General features: G+C 49.5%; 2 protein-coding genes across 2 annotated transcripts; one reads left to right on the top strand and one right to left on the bottom strand.

Moving 5' to 3' along the window:
- Positions 1-2,630: 2,630 nt before the first annotated feature.
- Positions 2,631-5,366, top strand: LOC135827178 (NACHT, LRR and PYD domains-containing protein 3-like). Its single transcript, XM_065339705.1, has one exon. It carries the CDS (start codon positions 2,631-2,633, stop codon positions 5,364-5,366), a length of 2,736 nt encoding a protein of 911 aa, XP_065195777.1.
- Positions 5,367-6,322: 956 nt separating this feature from the next.
- LOC135827177 (uncharacterized) lies at positions 6,323-13,526 on the bottom strand. Its single transcript, XM_065339704.1, has 3 exons — positions 13,085-13,526; positions 9,971-10,869; positions 6,323-6,433 (listed from the first exon to the last, which is right to left on the bottom strand). Exons 1-3 carry the CDS (start codon positions 13,524-13,526, stop codon positions 6,323-6,325), a joined length of 1,452 nt encoding a protein of 483 aa, XP_065195776.1.
- Positions 13,527-13,970: the final 444 nt, after the last annotated feature.

The following is a 13,970-nucleotide window of genomic DNA, read 5'->3' as shown; positions in this document are numbered from 1 at the left end:
AAAGTTTCTCACCGGCCAAATTTCGTTGATCTACAGTAGCTCCAAGTTGAAGTTGAAATCCTTACTGTCGTTTTCTTTTGCTGGTGGATGATTTCTAGGCTCGTGTCCATCTTCTGACGTACAGTGAGAAGATCATTAATGAGGAGGAAATAGTCTTGTTTTCCTATGCACTGGATGGGGAAAACCCCTGGTAGACAAGCTCAGCCACGACTAATTCCATTTCCTCTATGCTCGTACAACACGCTCTGTACAAGATCAGAACTCCTGCTGCTGCTGCTATGCATTTTTAGCACGCACAGTTACTGTTCAAGTAAAGTGTTAGCGCATATCGACTGTAAACTAGTGATGTCCATTCATATACACAGTTCTTTCTTGTATGAGAGGTGAACGCATTGCTAGCACTAAACACACTGGACAGGTTAAGATACACGGTATTTCTGATGTGATGTGAAAATAATTAGTTAGTTCAGATCGCGTTATTTGACTCGCGTGTCGAAAAACAACCCAAGTGACCTGCAGCTCACGTCCAACTTTGGACTTTTACGCCAAATTTGAGGAGAAATTGGGCGTCACACGTGGGAAATAACATGCATGTTTTAAAACCTCTCTAATGATATCCATTAGTAATGGATAATGACTTGCGCGCGCTCGTCGTTCACGAGTTGCTAAAACTCCCTAACAGTCAGTACTGACTGTCTGACTCTACCCGAGAGTCGGAATATTACGACTCCATGGACATCACTAGCACTACGGGAATAATGTACATGTTTAGTCTGGTGCAGCAGTAGTACAATCATGTCATGACTGTACTGACTAGTCGCTGTCACGTAGCTACAGCTGTACAGTAGGCAATGCTTAGAAGTAACAGTTACAGTCAACTTGGCTAATAACGACTGCGGATATAACGACAATTCGCGAATAACGACTGCGGATGTAACGACAATTCGCGAATAACGACTGCGGATATAACGACAATTCGCGAATAACGACTGCGGATATAACGACAATTCGCGAATAACGACTGCGGATGTAACGACAATTCGCGAATAACGACTGCGGATATAACGACAATTCGCGAATAACGACTGCGGATGTAACGACAATTCGCGAATAACGACTGCGGATATAACGACAATTCGCGAATAACGACTGCGGATGTAACGACAATTCGCGAATAACGACTGCGGATATAACGACAATTCGCGAATAACGACTGCGGATATAACGACAATTCGCGAATAACGACTGCGGATATAACGACAATTCGCGAATAACGACTGCGGATATAACGACAATTCGCGAATAACGACTGCGGATATAACGACAATTCGCGAATAACGACTGCGGATATAACGACAATTCGCGAATAACGACTGCGGATATAACGACAATTCGCGAATAACGACTGCGGATATAACGACAATTCGCGAATAACGACTGCGGATATAACGACAATTCGCGAATAACGACTGCGGATATAACGACAATTCGCGAATAACGACTGCGGATATAACGACAATTCGCGAATAACGACAGAATTTCCGTGCCCAGAGCAAAGTCCCATCTAACTGTATACATTTAACTTCGGATATAACGACTATCTGAATAACGACAATTCGCGAATAGCGACATGATTTTAGTGCCCCGAAGTCATATTCACTGCTTGAATAACGACTTTCTGGGCTTTTGACAGCTATTTCAAGTACCTGTCGTACAGAAGTACCAGAACCCAAGGCACACATGCAAGATCAGATCAGAAGCCGCCAAGGGGGGAGGGGGCTTTTTATTTTGCTTCAAAATAGTTGGAGTGATCAGCACAACTACAATCGTAACTGTACATGATTGCACACTAATCATCATACATGTACATGTACATGTACATGTCCTGTAGATGGCTCCAAAAGGCTAATTTTTCAATCTATTTCCCTTTCATATTGACTTTATACATGTAGTTCCCTTCAATTGTTTATGTAAATATAGTGCACATTGACTTTAGTAGAGCATGAAAAGAGCTCCATTTTGATATGCATGTCATACTATACAAAATTCGAGTTCACATACATTCAAATGGGACTTCGGGTATAAGGACACTTCGCGAATAAGGACATTTTTCTGATGCCCCGCCGAGTGTCGTTATTCGCGAAGTTGACTGTAGTTAGATCAGTGCATATGCGCATATGCGGGGTATGGCACGCAAGATCAGACAGCACTGAAATAAAAATAATTTAATATTTCGAAAATGAGATTTTTCACTCATTTTACAGTGCAGTACAGTGCATGCAGTGTGTTGAAGGGTTTCTTCTTGTGCCGTTGTGGATCTACCCCCCCCCCCCCCCCCCCCCCCATCACCACCACGTACATGTCATGTAGATCTACCTACCACCATAGCATTACAACAGGACTTCACAAAATACATGATTTGTAGCGGTGGAAAAACAACGCAACAACTACAAAGTCCGAGGATAGTTCTGAGCTAAACACGTACCGTCACCTCCTCGCACACCGACCACCCAGGATTCGTACAATCATCTATCACGCAGGCAAAGTAAAAATACTTGTAGCGTCTCCTTGCACAACGTTGTTGCCTGGTGCTCCTTGCAGCTACTTGGACACAAACTAGTCGGTGACCCATGGCGTCCGACGAGCAGAAGTTGCCAGCTTCGGTCCGAACTGCCCGTGATTTGCTGGCTAAGGCAGTTGAGAAGGCTGGCATTCAGATTAGCGGTGGACTTGCCAGCGATGCCAAAATCCCATTGAAAGACATTTTTGTGAACTTGACGTTGCTGACAAAGGACGAACTTTCCAAGCTTTTCAGTAACGAGTCATCGTTCTTTTCGTCTGGTTCTGAACGAGCACGCCAGTTGAAAATGTTCTCCGAGGCTCAGCCGCGAAGGGTCGCTACGGCCGAGCGTGGCATTGAACTGGAAGATATTTTCTCCGCTACCAGCGAGCGGTCTTGCAATCAGGGGGCCGCGCCACGCCCGGGCTGTGCCCATGAGGTAGCTGATTCGGGTTTACTGGAGCCGCCTGCCAAGAAACCCGTGGAAGAGAACAAGAATAATGTCCTAGCGTATGGAAGCGCTGGCTGTGGCAAATCCACGATCTTTCTGATCATGCTGGAATACCTCTGGTCTAAAGGTGAGCTGTGGCGTGGAAAGTTTGATCTGGTATTGGCAGTGGAATTACGACGTGCCGAGGTGCAAGCTGCTACGAGCTTGTGCGACTTGCTGGCACGTCGATTCTCCAGTCTGGATGTGGAGACAGATGAGCTGCTGGAGATGTCCCGGTTCTTTCGCAGCAACCAGTCCCGTCTTTGCATTGTGCTAGACGGGCTGGATGAGTGCAAGTTGGAGAACTGCAGTGAATACATGCGTGATCTACTGTTGAGAAGGCGTAGTGGTGATATGCATGTGGTGGTGACGTCTCGACCATGTACTGATGCTCATACCCTGTCTCAGTGTGGAGAGTATCAACAGCAAGTGGAGGTGGTTGGATTCTCACCAGACAACGTTGCAACGTATGTGAAGAAAGTGGTGGGCGGTGTGGAAGGCGAGGCTATGCTGGAGCAGCTCCGCTCACAAGAGGGCACAATGTCGCTAATGGGTACACCTCTGTTTGCTGCGCTGGCTTGTGAATTGTTCATGGACGACAGAGACGGTAGTAAATTGCCGGAATCCAGTACAGGACTGTACGAGTTGCTTGTCCGCCGTGTCATGGAACGACGTGCGGGCAAACGCTACAAGACGCTTTCCGCCATCAAGACGGACGAAGTTGAAGTGTTGAAGGAGCTTTCCGGTTTTGCACTCTCTATGCTAGCTCAGCAAAAGATGGTGTTCAACGAGGAGGATGTCATTTCGGCACAACTCAGCGCGCCTGCAATTGAATTAGGATTGCTGATGGCTTACAAGAGCACCAGCTCAACAGAAGACCGGCAATATCGATTTGCTCACTTGTCCATTCAGGAGTTCTTGGCGGCCTGGTACGTGTCTAGCGAGATGCTGAACGACGAGAACGACGCTGCGTGGCTGGTGAGGAGAGTCGGCCATTACAGCGGTCACATGACCATGTTCTGGCGTTTCCTGATCGCGCTCACACCGCCAAAGCCCGCAGTCGCCATCATGGAGCATCTGTGGCGGATATTCTGCGACGGCGGCCGTACACAACGTGCATGCAGCCAGACTGATACACGCCTGCTCGACGACATTGTGAGCCGTTCTCAGCCAACCAAGCAAAGCAACGACGTGGACCGTATCCATGCGGTGCTGAAATCGACGCTGTCAGTTGAAAAGATGAAAGAGCTCGCCGATCAGCTGCTGGTTGGCACCGCCGGGCAAGGACGTGGTCGTCAGCGTGTCGACAATGCTCTGCCACGAGGCAGGGAGTTGACGGACGACTTGTACCTGGATACTCTTGTAAGCGTATGGAAGAACGAGGCAGCGGAGGCGAGTGCAGAGGTGTTCCTGTCGGCTGTACGTAAAGTGGATCCCGGGACTGCATCGCATTGTGAGCAGCATTCGATGACAAGCGCAACATCGGAGATATCGACACCATCGGCACCTGGAGCTGCCCCGGCTGCTACTGCTGCACCCATACGGCCTCCTACACCTGCTTTCAGTGACGAGGGAGAACGCCGTTGCCTAGCTGATTTGTTAGTAGCTTATCTAGAGCACTGCCAGTATCAAGGTACGTCATCTTGTAATGGCCATTGTTCATTCTTCTCTCAGGTCTTTTCTCTGAATTTTAGTGGTGTGAGCCTCAGCCTGTTAGATTGCACTGCCATTGCTCATTTCCTCACAACCCATTTTTGTGTGGACGTGCAGGAAGTGCGCCTTGGTTGGTGTTTCTTATCCAGCACTGCTATGCGCTGCATTCTTAATGGCTTGGCACACTACACACATGTACGTGTGCTCTCTTTGCATGGGAATCGCTGTACCGATGGTAATGTCTTTTCATCAGCCATTTTGTGCGCATCGTCCAGCCTGGAGCAAGTGTATTTAGATGAGGATGAAGTCGGCATTGACGGCTTTGCTTTGGTCTGCCGAGCGCTGAGTTCATGTAGGAATTTGCGGCTTGTTTCACTTCCCCAGTTATTCAGTGAGCTCGGTGCTGATGTGCCGCTGACGTCCATTCTGGAAATTCTCCATTCTAACAGGAACCTGGTAATACTGTATGTCAACGGATACACCTTCACGTATGGTCCTAGATCGGAGGAACGACGTGTACTAGCCCGGTTCGTACAGGCTGTTCGCCAGTGTAGCCAGCTTAGTACGCTCTTCTTCACTCCAGAGTATGGGGATAACAGCAGGTTGGTGTCCGAGCTCCAGCCGCTGGTAGATGATCCTGAATGTGCTCTCCAGGAGATTTAACTCTGGTAATAGGGCGTTGGTTGCTACTATGACACTGTACAGTTGCCATGGTTATAGCCAGCACCAGCCCCGGCACAGATTCTCTCTGGCCGTGAGCACTGTGTTCTATTCTTGTACAAAACTTGATTTTCCAGCCGCTACAGTTATCTGCTTGCCTATAACGGGGCAGTGCAAAGCCCATTTTCCTCTTGCCCAGGCCAAACACGGAGTTGACCGTATGCGCTTTCCTTGCCAGTGGTGCCTGTCTATATAGCAGATAATTTTCAAAAACTTTTCAATCTTTTCTCAATTCTTGAGCGCTGCCATGCTGATAACACTGCCTGCAATACAAAAATATTATTTTGAGTGTCTTGTACTGACACGATGTTTTCACTCCATTTCCTTGTCTCTTCTGTGTTTCCTGAATTACACTGACAGTTGGCTGTGTGCAGTGCACCGGTATGCAGACTGTATGTTTGTTTGTGAAGAACACGTGGAGTGATTCACATGAATGTCAATCACTGGCATTGTGCATGGGTTAACATTGTGTGTGGTATGACGGAGAAAGGTTTTTACCTGGCTCCTGTTATACCGGCACAGCACACACTCTTGTGGATAGTATTATGCATCCATGTGTGTGTGTGGGGGGGGGGGGGCGGGGTTGTCCGAGTCATCTGGCTGGCTAATGATTGTGTTCTATCCCGCACCCACGAGCATAATAGAAACTGGTCGCGGCACCACTGCAGCCTCTGGCGATCAAGAAAGGGAGGAGGCTCGGAAGTCTTCCACCAGGGAAGGGGACCCTGACCCTCGGGTGGATGGTGGGAAGCCTTTTCGTTTTGTTTCTTTGGCCGAACGTCGTTCTGCCAGCCTCGGTTTTTCCACGGACCTCCATTGCAGCCATGGCTGCCGGGACCGTATTAGGGGTGACTTCACTGATATATGTGTGTGACGTGATTTACATGCTCGGTCTACATCTAGCTCTGGATCATGCTCACGGAACAGATGCAGATCTCACTCTCGATCTCACTCACGATCTCCCCTTCGTTCTGCTTCACATGAACGTACAAGAAGTAGATCGGCTGTTGCTACACATACACATACACGTACACATACACGTACACATACACGTACACACTTTACGTACACATAGATCTAGATCTCGGTCTGTGTCACGCTCGCGTGCTACACACGGGGCCCGTTTGAGTGTGCGGGGGCCACGTTGGTCACCCAGACGGCACCGAGTCGCACCGTTTCTCCACGCCACACCGGGATACAACTAGTACAGATGAAATCCTGATAATTCGAACCTCGAAATGCCAGAAAAAACTTCTAATTATCCGGACATTCTAATTAGCCCGTGCTTCACACAGCCGGACATGTCCATGCGGGTGCATGCGGACCCACACGCATGAACGAGCACACACAGAATAGTCTGGTTGAGTTAAATTGGATAGGTGGAGTGCTGGATTCGAACAACTGGTGCAATGTCACGTGACTCGGCAAATGAGTCGCAACGCGAAAAGACTCTGCTGAGTCGCGAACAGGCAATGACTCTGCAACTGAGTCGCAAGCAAGCAAACAGGGCAAACCAGTTGTGAGCGAACATCCGCGAATCCAGCACACCACGTAAATATTTAGAATTGCTAGCCCAAAATTCAGACCAAATGGCTAACCTTTGCAAGCTGTGACGACACACTGTACTTAAAGGGGAAGTGCATCGATTTTTCAAGTAGGGCTCAGATGAATTAGGGCTTGAAAGTGCTACGTCACTCCATAGCAATGGCATAGCAACAATTTGAAAAATTCGAAAACTGGATCCACCTGGATCCAGTTTTTGTATGGATCCAAGCACATTTCAAGCGGTCTCACTCACAGCAAGGTGATGTTGCAAGTGAAACTGACTGATTTGGCTAGTGGGGGCGGGGTGACAACTGGTGGCGAAGTAAAAGTTGCACCTGCATACGACATGAGTGGGTTGCTATGCACCCACATACTGAGGCAATAGCAAAGTCACACCTTAGTGGATCCAAAATAGAAATCTGATGTCAATTTACTACTCCCAGGACGTTTTTGACGTCATCACTTTCAAGCCCTGATAGGGCTTGAAAGTGATGACGTCAAAAACGTCCTGGGAGTAGTAAATTGACATCAGATTTCTATTTTGGATCCACTAAGGTGTGACTTTGCTATTAGGTTCCGATGGTATATCTCTCGCTTGCGTACGGCAAGGGAAGCTTGCCATATCGCCGATTTCCTGATCCCGTTTCCATGGCGACTACAGGTGATGACGCACATTCTGCTTAGCTCCGTGAGAGAGAAGGTCAATCACTGCAGAATTGTGTCATTTTCAGTTGTCTTCTTGTATTCACGAAGTGAAAGAAGTACTGTGTTCAATGCTGTTAGTGCCGTGAACTGTTTATTAGTAGTAGACACCGACAGGGGAAAGCTGGAGTGCGGAGACGTTAGCTGGCAAGCGAAAATCGTGACGAACCAAGTGCTGAAATCTTGGTTGGGACAAATCAAACGTTCAGCATTTACCTCAACCAAGGACCATGCCGTTTGCTCTTTCCACTTCCTGAAGATGGATGCGCTGCCTGCTGGAGACTCTCCTATCTCTCGTAACATCTTCTGAAGCCAGGTGAGACGACGAGTAGCGGAGATTAGCGAACGAAATAATGTCGTATGTTTTGAAATTTTTGCTGGAACATTTCTCAGGAGAGATGGCGAATACCAAGCATCTTCTCCTAGTCTAGAGAAACCATTTCGTAGGCTACATTCCGCCTAGGGAAATGGCTGGGGAGGACACACTTGGAGGAGAACGAAGTATGTGATCTTGTTTATGTTGTTCTTTGGTATTGCAATCTTATGTTTGACGAACATACGGCATGGTGCATAGTTGGTCGTTGAGTGCCTGCATGTGCATGTATAAGTGTGTGCTGATAAACACTTCCTATGCAAGAATCTGACACTCATGCTCTCTTTCTTTCTTGCAGTATGTGCGCACGTGTGTGTATGCGTGTGTGTGTGTGTGTGTGAGTGTGTGTGTGTGTGAGAGAGAGAGAGAGTGTGTGCAGGAGCAGCGTGGAGCATGCCAGTGTGATCGCTGTGGCGTTCTTGCCCGTCACAAGTGTGTGGCTCAGCCCCCAACGACAGTGGAGCCGTGTTGTGGTGAATACTGTGTGTCCCGCGACCGCTGCTTCCGTTCGGTCCAGGGCAGGAATAGACACCGCTGCTGAAGCTCTCCCCGGCCGTACGTCAGTCTCGTGGCAGATGACCCGAACTCTCATTTTGTGTGTGTGTGTGTGTGTGTGTGTGTGTGTGTGTGTGTGTGTGTGGTGTATTTATGTGTGTTGCTCCCTATGTAGCCGGACAAACTCTTGTTTTTGTGTCCCGGGCGCCATGGGGCGGCGTTCTCCCATTCTCTCTCCACTGCCCCTCCGGGCCCACGTGGCTGTGACTCGACGGGGCAGGGCAAGTGTGTGTATGGCGCATGGTGTGTGCTGGCATGTCTGTATAAATATAATTATGTTGGACAGGAATTTGTTCACCCACAACGTTGACGGAAAACCATGCTAGGTGTTGCTGGAATGTATGGAGTCTGCGAGCACTTACAATAACTTGCGTCATGTCACAACAAAGAACGGTGCAGTGTTTGACCCTCATGTAAACATGATGGTGATGGTACCTCACCTAAGCTACCCATGAAGCTAGAAAGAACATCAGGTCAACAGAATTGTACCAGAGGAAAGCATCTATTGCCCGAACTTCTTCATATGAAATGAACAATATCCTTCTCCATAGAGACAACATGCAGATGAAGTGTATGGACAAATAATATATAAATAGGCCATTCACTGAGGGCATGGAATGATCTCTACGTGTAGATTGGATAGACACATGCACGTCTGCAAGGAAAGCATTTGTTCATGGGTTAGTTCATGGGCTGATTGAGTTCACATGGACTAAGTTCATATAATGCCATCTCTCCTGAGCAGCAAAATTTCAAAACATACGACATTATTTCGTTCGCTAATCTCCGCTACTCGTCGTCTCACCTGGCTTCAGAAGATGTTACGAGAGATAGGAGAGTCTCCAGCAGGCAGCGCATCCATCTTCAGGAAGTGGAAAGAGCAAACGGCATGGTCCTTGGTTGAGGTAAATGCTGAACGTTTCATTTGTCCCAACCAAGATTTCAGCACTTGGTTCGTCACGATTTTCGCTTGCCAGCTAACGTCTCCGCACTCCAGCTTTCCCCTGTCGGTGTCACGTCCCAGTACACAACGGAGAGGACTACTAATAAACAGTTCACGGCACTAACAGCATTGAACACAGTACTTCTTTCACTTCGTGAATACAAGAAGACAACTGAAAATGACACAATTCTGCAGTGATCGACCTTCTCTCTCACGGAGCTAAGCAGAATGTGCGTCATCACCTGTAGTCGCCATGGAAACGGGATCAGGAAATCGGCGATATTGTAAGTTTCCCTTGCCGTACGCAAGCGAGAGATATACCATCGGAACCGATATCCAATTGTCTTTCATCTGAGCCCTACTTGAAAAATCGATGCACTTCCCCTTTAAGGGATGCTGGCATACGCATGTACCGCAAACATACATCACTCTTCCAGCGGCGCGGATCAGAGAGTCGGGCACACCGGCCATTGCGGCTGTCGTAGCAGCACCAATGCGGAACGAGTGCCCGGAATACAGGTGCAGGTTTGGCACGCCAGATGCTGCCAGCAATGAACGTACAGTGGTGGTAAATGCCGCACGAGTAAGCTTCTGTCCATCTGAGAGCACAAACAGTGGCCCAGTGGATGGATGATGGCGGGTAGTGAGCAGGTATGCTGTCATCGCTGCTACGGGGCAGTACGGTTGCGTGGCTCGGCCAACGAACACTGTGACCCCACTGCCCAGTGGATCTGTTTTTGACTTTGGCAGGAACAGCTGCATGTTGCCGTCTGCGAGTCGAGCATCAGTCCTCCGAGTCTCCCCTGTAAACTCGGAACAGCGAAGGAAGCCGTAAAATGCAAGCAGCATACATGCTTGGTACAGCAGACGGTCATGTCGGTTGAGTAGTTCCGTCAACTGGCACGCATCCATTATTTTGCGGAGCACAGGCATGGTAATAGGAAGGCGAGGTGTGATAACAGCTGTGCCATGGCACCGTCCAATGCCCTTTACTACTCGTTTCAGCAGCCAGGCATCTTCCAGGGGATCACCCAAGCCTTGTTCAATTTGGGCGTTGCGCACCGCACTGAGGTACACAGAGATAGTACATGGTCTTACTGAGCGAGCGAGGAATGCGGCAAAGCAACTTAGCTGATAGTCAGTAGCTGGGAAGGGTTTCCAGAGGCACAACTGGCAGTAAGCACTATATCTGCTCTCACCGGTCGAATAGGTGCGCCGTGTGTTCGGGGCAATGGCGCATGCAGCGTAGTAGCTTACTTCCCCATGTACTGGGGCCATATCACGTTGTCCGGCAGGTTCTTGGCGCTGGGAGCGAGCCGCCGAAATGCCTGCATAGAGAAGCGTGACAGAGAATCAGCAATCAGGTTCTTGTTCCCTGCAATATGGATGGCCGAAATGGTAAAGTTATGTTTGGCGCAGACAAAGAAAAGTCCGCGGAGTAGTTGCATCACTGGGGCTGATTTGCTACTGCACGACTTTACACAGTCCACGACTGCAGCATTGTCGCAGTGAATAAGGATACGGAGCTTTGCCCAAGCATGGCCCCAAGTGGCGCAAGCGACTAGCAGGGCATACAGCTCCTTCCAAGTGATGTCTCTCTCCACTTCTTCTCGGGTCCAAGCGCCGTTGATTCACCGGCCGTTGTTGTAGGCTCCCCAGCCACGTGAACCGCTTGCGTCTGTATAGAGTTGTAGATCTGGCGATGGAGTCCAGTTGGGGTGCAAGAAGAACGATTTACCGTTCCAGTGTTGCAGCAGGTGCTGCCACCACCTGATATCTTCCATAGCAGCAGAGTCCAGTACTATCTTGTAGTGGGGCTCTTGATACCTGCTGCACACCGACCAGAGCCGTCGAAGAAATGTGCGCCCTGGGGTGACCACCCGTGCTGCAAAGGAGAGCTTCCCCAAAAGGGACTCGAGGCTGCGCTGAGAAATAGACTTACGCTGGAGGGTGGCAGTAAGCAGAGATCTGAGCTCAGTCAGTTTGTCGGATGGGAGCCTGGCTTGCTTGGAAACGCAGTCCAACTCTATTCCAAGAAATGTAAGACACTGAGCAGGGCCTTCTATCTTGTCTGGGGCTAGGGGTACGCCTAAGAGCATGAATGCGCGGAGCAAGATAGCCAGCTGGCGGTTAGCAACAGAAAGGCTAGAAACGGCGTTCAGAAAGTCATCTAAGTAATGCAAAAGATCACTTATGGAGAAATGATGCTTTATGATCCATTCAATAGCATCAGCAACGGTGTTGAAAATGAAGGGACGAGAGCGCAAACCAAAAGGGAGCACTTGTTCATAATAGTAACGGCCTTGCCAAAAAATACCAAGCAGCGGGAAATCTTCGATGCGTACTGGGATCTGCCTGAAGGCGCTCTTGACATCCAGTTTTGACAGGTAAACTGGAGGGGGTAAAGACATAATCATATTGATGGCATCATCAATAGTAACATATTGCAGCGAGAATATATCAGTAGGTATGCCGTCCCGAGTGGGCTAGACAGGTGGTGTGGATCATGCGCATTTTGCCGTTTTTCTTTGGCACTGCACCGACGCCCGAGCAATGCATATGCGAGAAAGGGGGTGAAGTGAAGGGGCCAGCAGTTTCCCTTCGACTACAGGAGGCAGCTAACTGGTCTGATATAAACTGAGCGTGTTCAGCGGAAGGGAGATTAGGAGAATTAACGTTAACAGTACGATCACCTGAAAAGCCAATATCGAAGCCATGATGCAAGCCATGCAGAACATATGGTGAAAACTGTGGGTCTGGGTGGGTAGATAGCAAGGAAGAAAAGCGGGTAACATGCAAAGGTGAGCGGAATGTGGAAGCGTGGAGAGTACTGGCTGAAGGCAAACTATCGGAGGTGCGGACCTTACTGAGAAGTGGTTCGGGATTTGGTCCCAGCCTTGGGGCACTGTTGGCGGGAATGGTTGCCGCCGCATGTGTTGCAGACATGGTGGAAGCGGCAGGACGACTTGTGCTGGCACTGGCCGGAGTTAAAGTTACGGCAGATGATTCGGCCGCTCTCAGAACGGGTGAGCGTGGACCCGTGCTGATACTGCTGGGGGCTTCTGTTCGGACGAAAAGGACACTGACTGGACGGAGGGTGCACAGTGTGGCATACTGGACATGCTGGTCTGGCCTTACCTGTGACGGATAGCTGCCACAGATTGTTGTCGATAATGTCAAGGCGCTTGCCTGGCTGGAGCGAGGCTGACAACCGAAGTTGCTGGTCATAGCTGAACCAAGCAGCTGGCAGATACTGGCGGTTGGCTTTGAGGATGATGGACTGGTACGCCAACAATTCGTGGAGACGGTGTGGTGCGTGAGTACAGACAACCCCCGTGTACAAGGTCCATGCCTCTAGCCATGTTGCGATGTCGTGTACTCGCCGTTTGACTTGGCGACCGTCGCTGGTTTCAACCAGTTCCAGCGACTGCTTACTTCCCCCAGACTGATTGGGGGTTCGAAGCTCGAACGAGCGGGATTCAGGTTGAGAGACAAAATTGCTTAGCCCCTCTGGCAACAGTAAGTTCAGCTCAATGAACTCACCTTTCACGATGCGATCTTGCAGTGACTTGGGCACGAGGAGGTGAGCTGCTGCCGAGGTTTCGGTACTGCTAGCCGCCGGCGCAGATGCAATGGAGCTCAACCCGGGGATAGAAGGTGCAGGATTGGACAGGGTGACAGTTGCCATGGTTTGAGAGGCCGCCTCTGGTGCTCCCGACAACGCTGTGCCGATTGCAGCTGATACTTCTTCGCGCACCATACGCCGCAGTTCCTGCTGAAAGTTGTCACGACCCGAATTATCCGGGTCCTCCGTGACAGCAACAGAAGCCGCAGTAGCAGGAACGAAGTCTTCACGTTCGTCTACGGCTCCCTCGAGTCGGTTTATCAGGACCGATTTGGTGCCAGATGGGTCTAGGCCGCGCTTTTCGAGCTGTTCACGCAGCTCGGCGACACGCAATCTCTGCAACAACTGATTTGAACTCATCGTATGCGATGTTCAAGAAGAAACAGCTACGAGGCTACAGACAAAACTGCAAAAGCTAGGCAGCGAGGAAAAGCTAGGAGCTGAAGAAAAAGCAAGGAGCAAAACTGTGAAAGCCAGGCAACAGCAGCGAACTCTACTTTTACAAAGGCAACACTCAAAGCAAGGCACGTGGGAAAAGTTTGGAGCGGAAGAAATACGAGGTGTGAGCTGCAACCTCTCTTGGCGCGGTTTCGGAGCTGCGCTGTAGATTACTGATTAGCTACGTGAATCTGCGTGATTGATTAGTGTAATCAAGCTGCCAGCTGGCAGGTGTTCATGCGGCGCTAACACGCTCTAGCCACTGGCTAGTGCGCCATTATCCAAACATGAACCCAGAACACAATATGATTATTTGTATTATAGGCTTTTCGGCGTTGGCATCGCTAAGCAAGCTTGGCTAGCCTT

Source organism: Sycon ciliatum, chromosome 11 (genome assembly GCF_964019385.1).
Source record: "Sycon ciliatum chromosome 11, ocSycCili1.1, whole genome shotgun sequence".
Classification (NCBI taxonomy): domain Eukaryota; kingdom Metazoa; phylum Porifera; class Calcarea; order Leucosolenida; family Sycettidae; genus Sycon; species Sycon ciliatum.
The sequence above is the reverse complement of the archived record's forward strand: the minus strand, read 5'-3'. Positions and strand labels throughout refer to the sequence as shown.

What these genes read in the sequence shown, in the direction of transcription:
- LOC135827178 (XM_065339705.1), top strand. Translation starts at nt 2,631, where the DNA reads ATGGCGTCCGACGAGCAGAAGTTGCCAGCTTCGGTCCGAACTGCCCGT.
- LOC135827177 (XM_065339704.1), bottom strand. Translation starts at nt 13,526, where the DNA reads ATGAGTTCAAATCAGTTGTTGCAGAGATTGCGTGTCGCCGAGCTGCGT. An exon ending in GCAAGATCGCATCGTGAAAG is followed by an intron (nt 10,870 to 13,084) that starts GTGAGTTCATTG and finishes TTCTCTATGCAG; the next exon opens with GCATTTCGGCGGCTCGCTCC. An exon ending in TGATCCGCGCCGCTGGAAGA is followed by an intron (nt 6,434 to 9,970) that starts GTGATGTATGTT and finishes GTGTATGTGTAG; the next exon opens with CAACAGCCGATCTACTTCTT.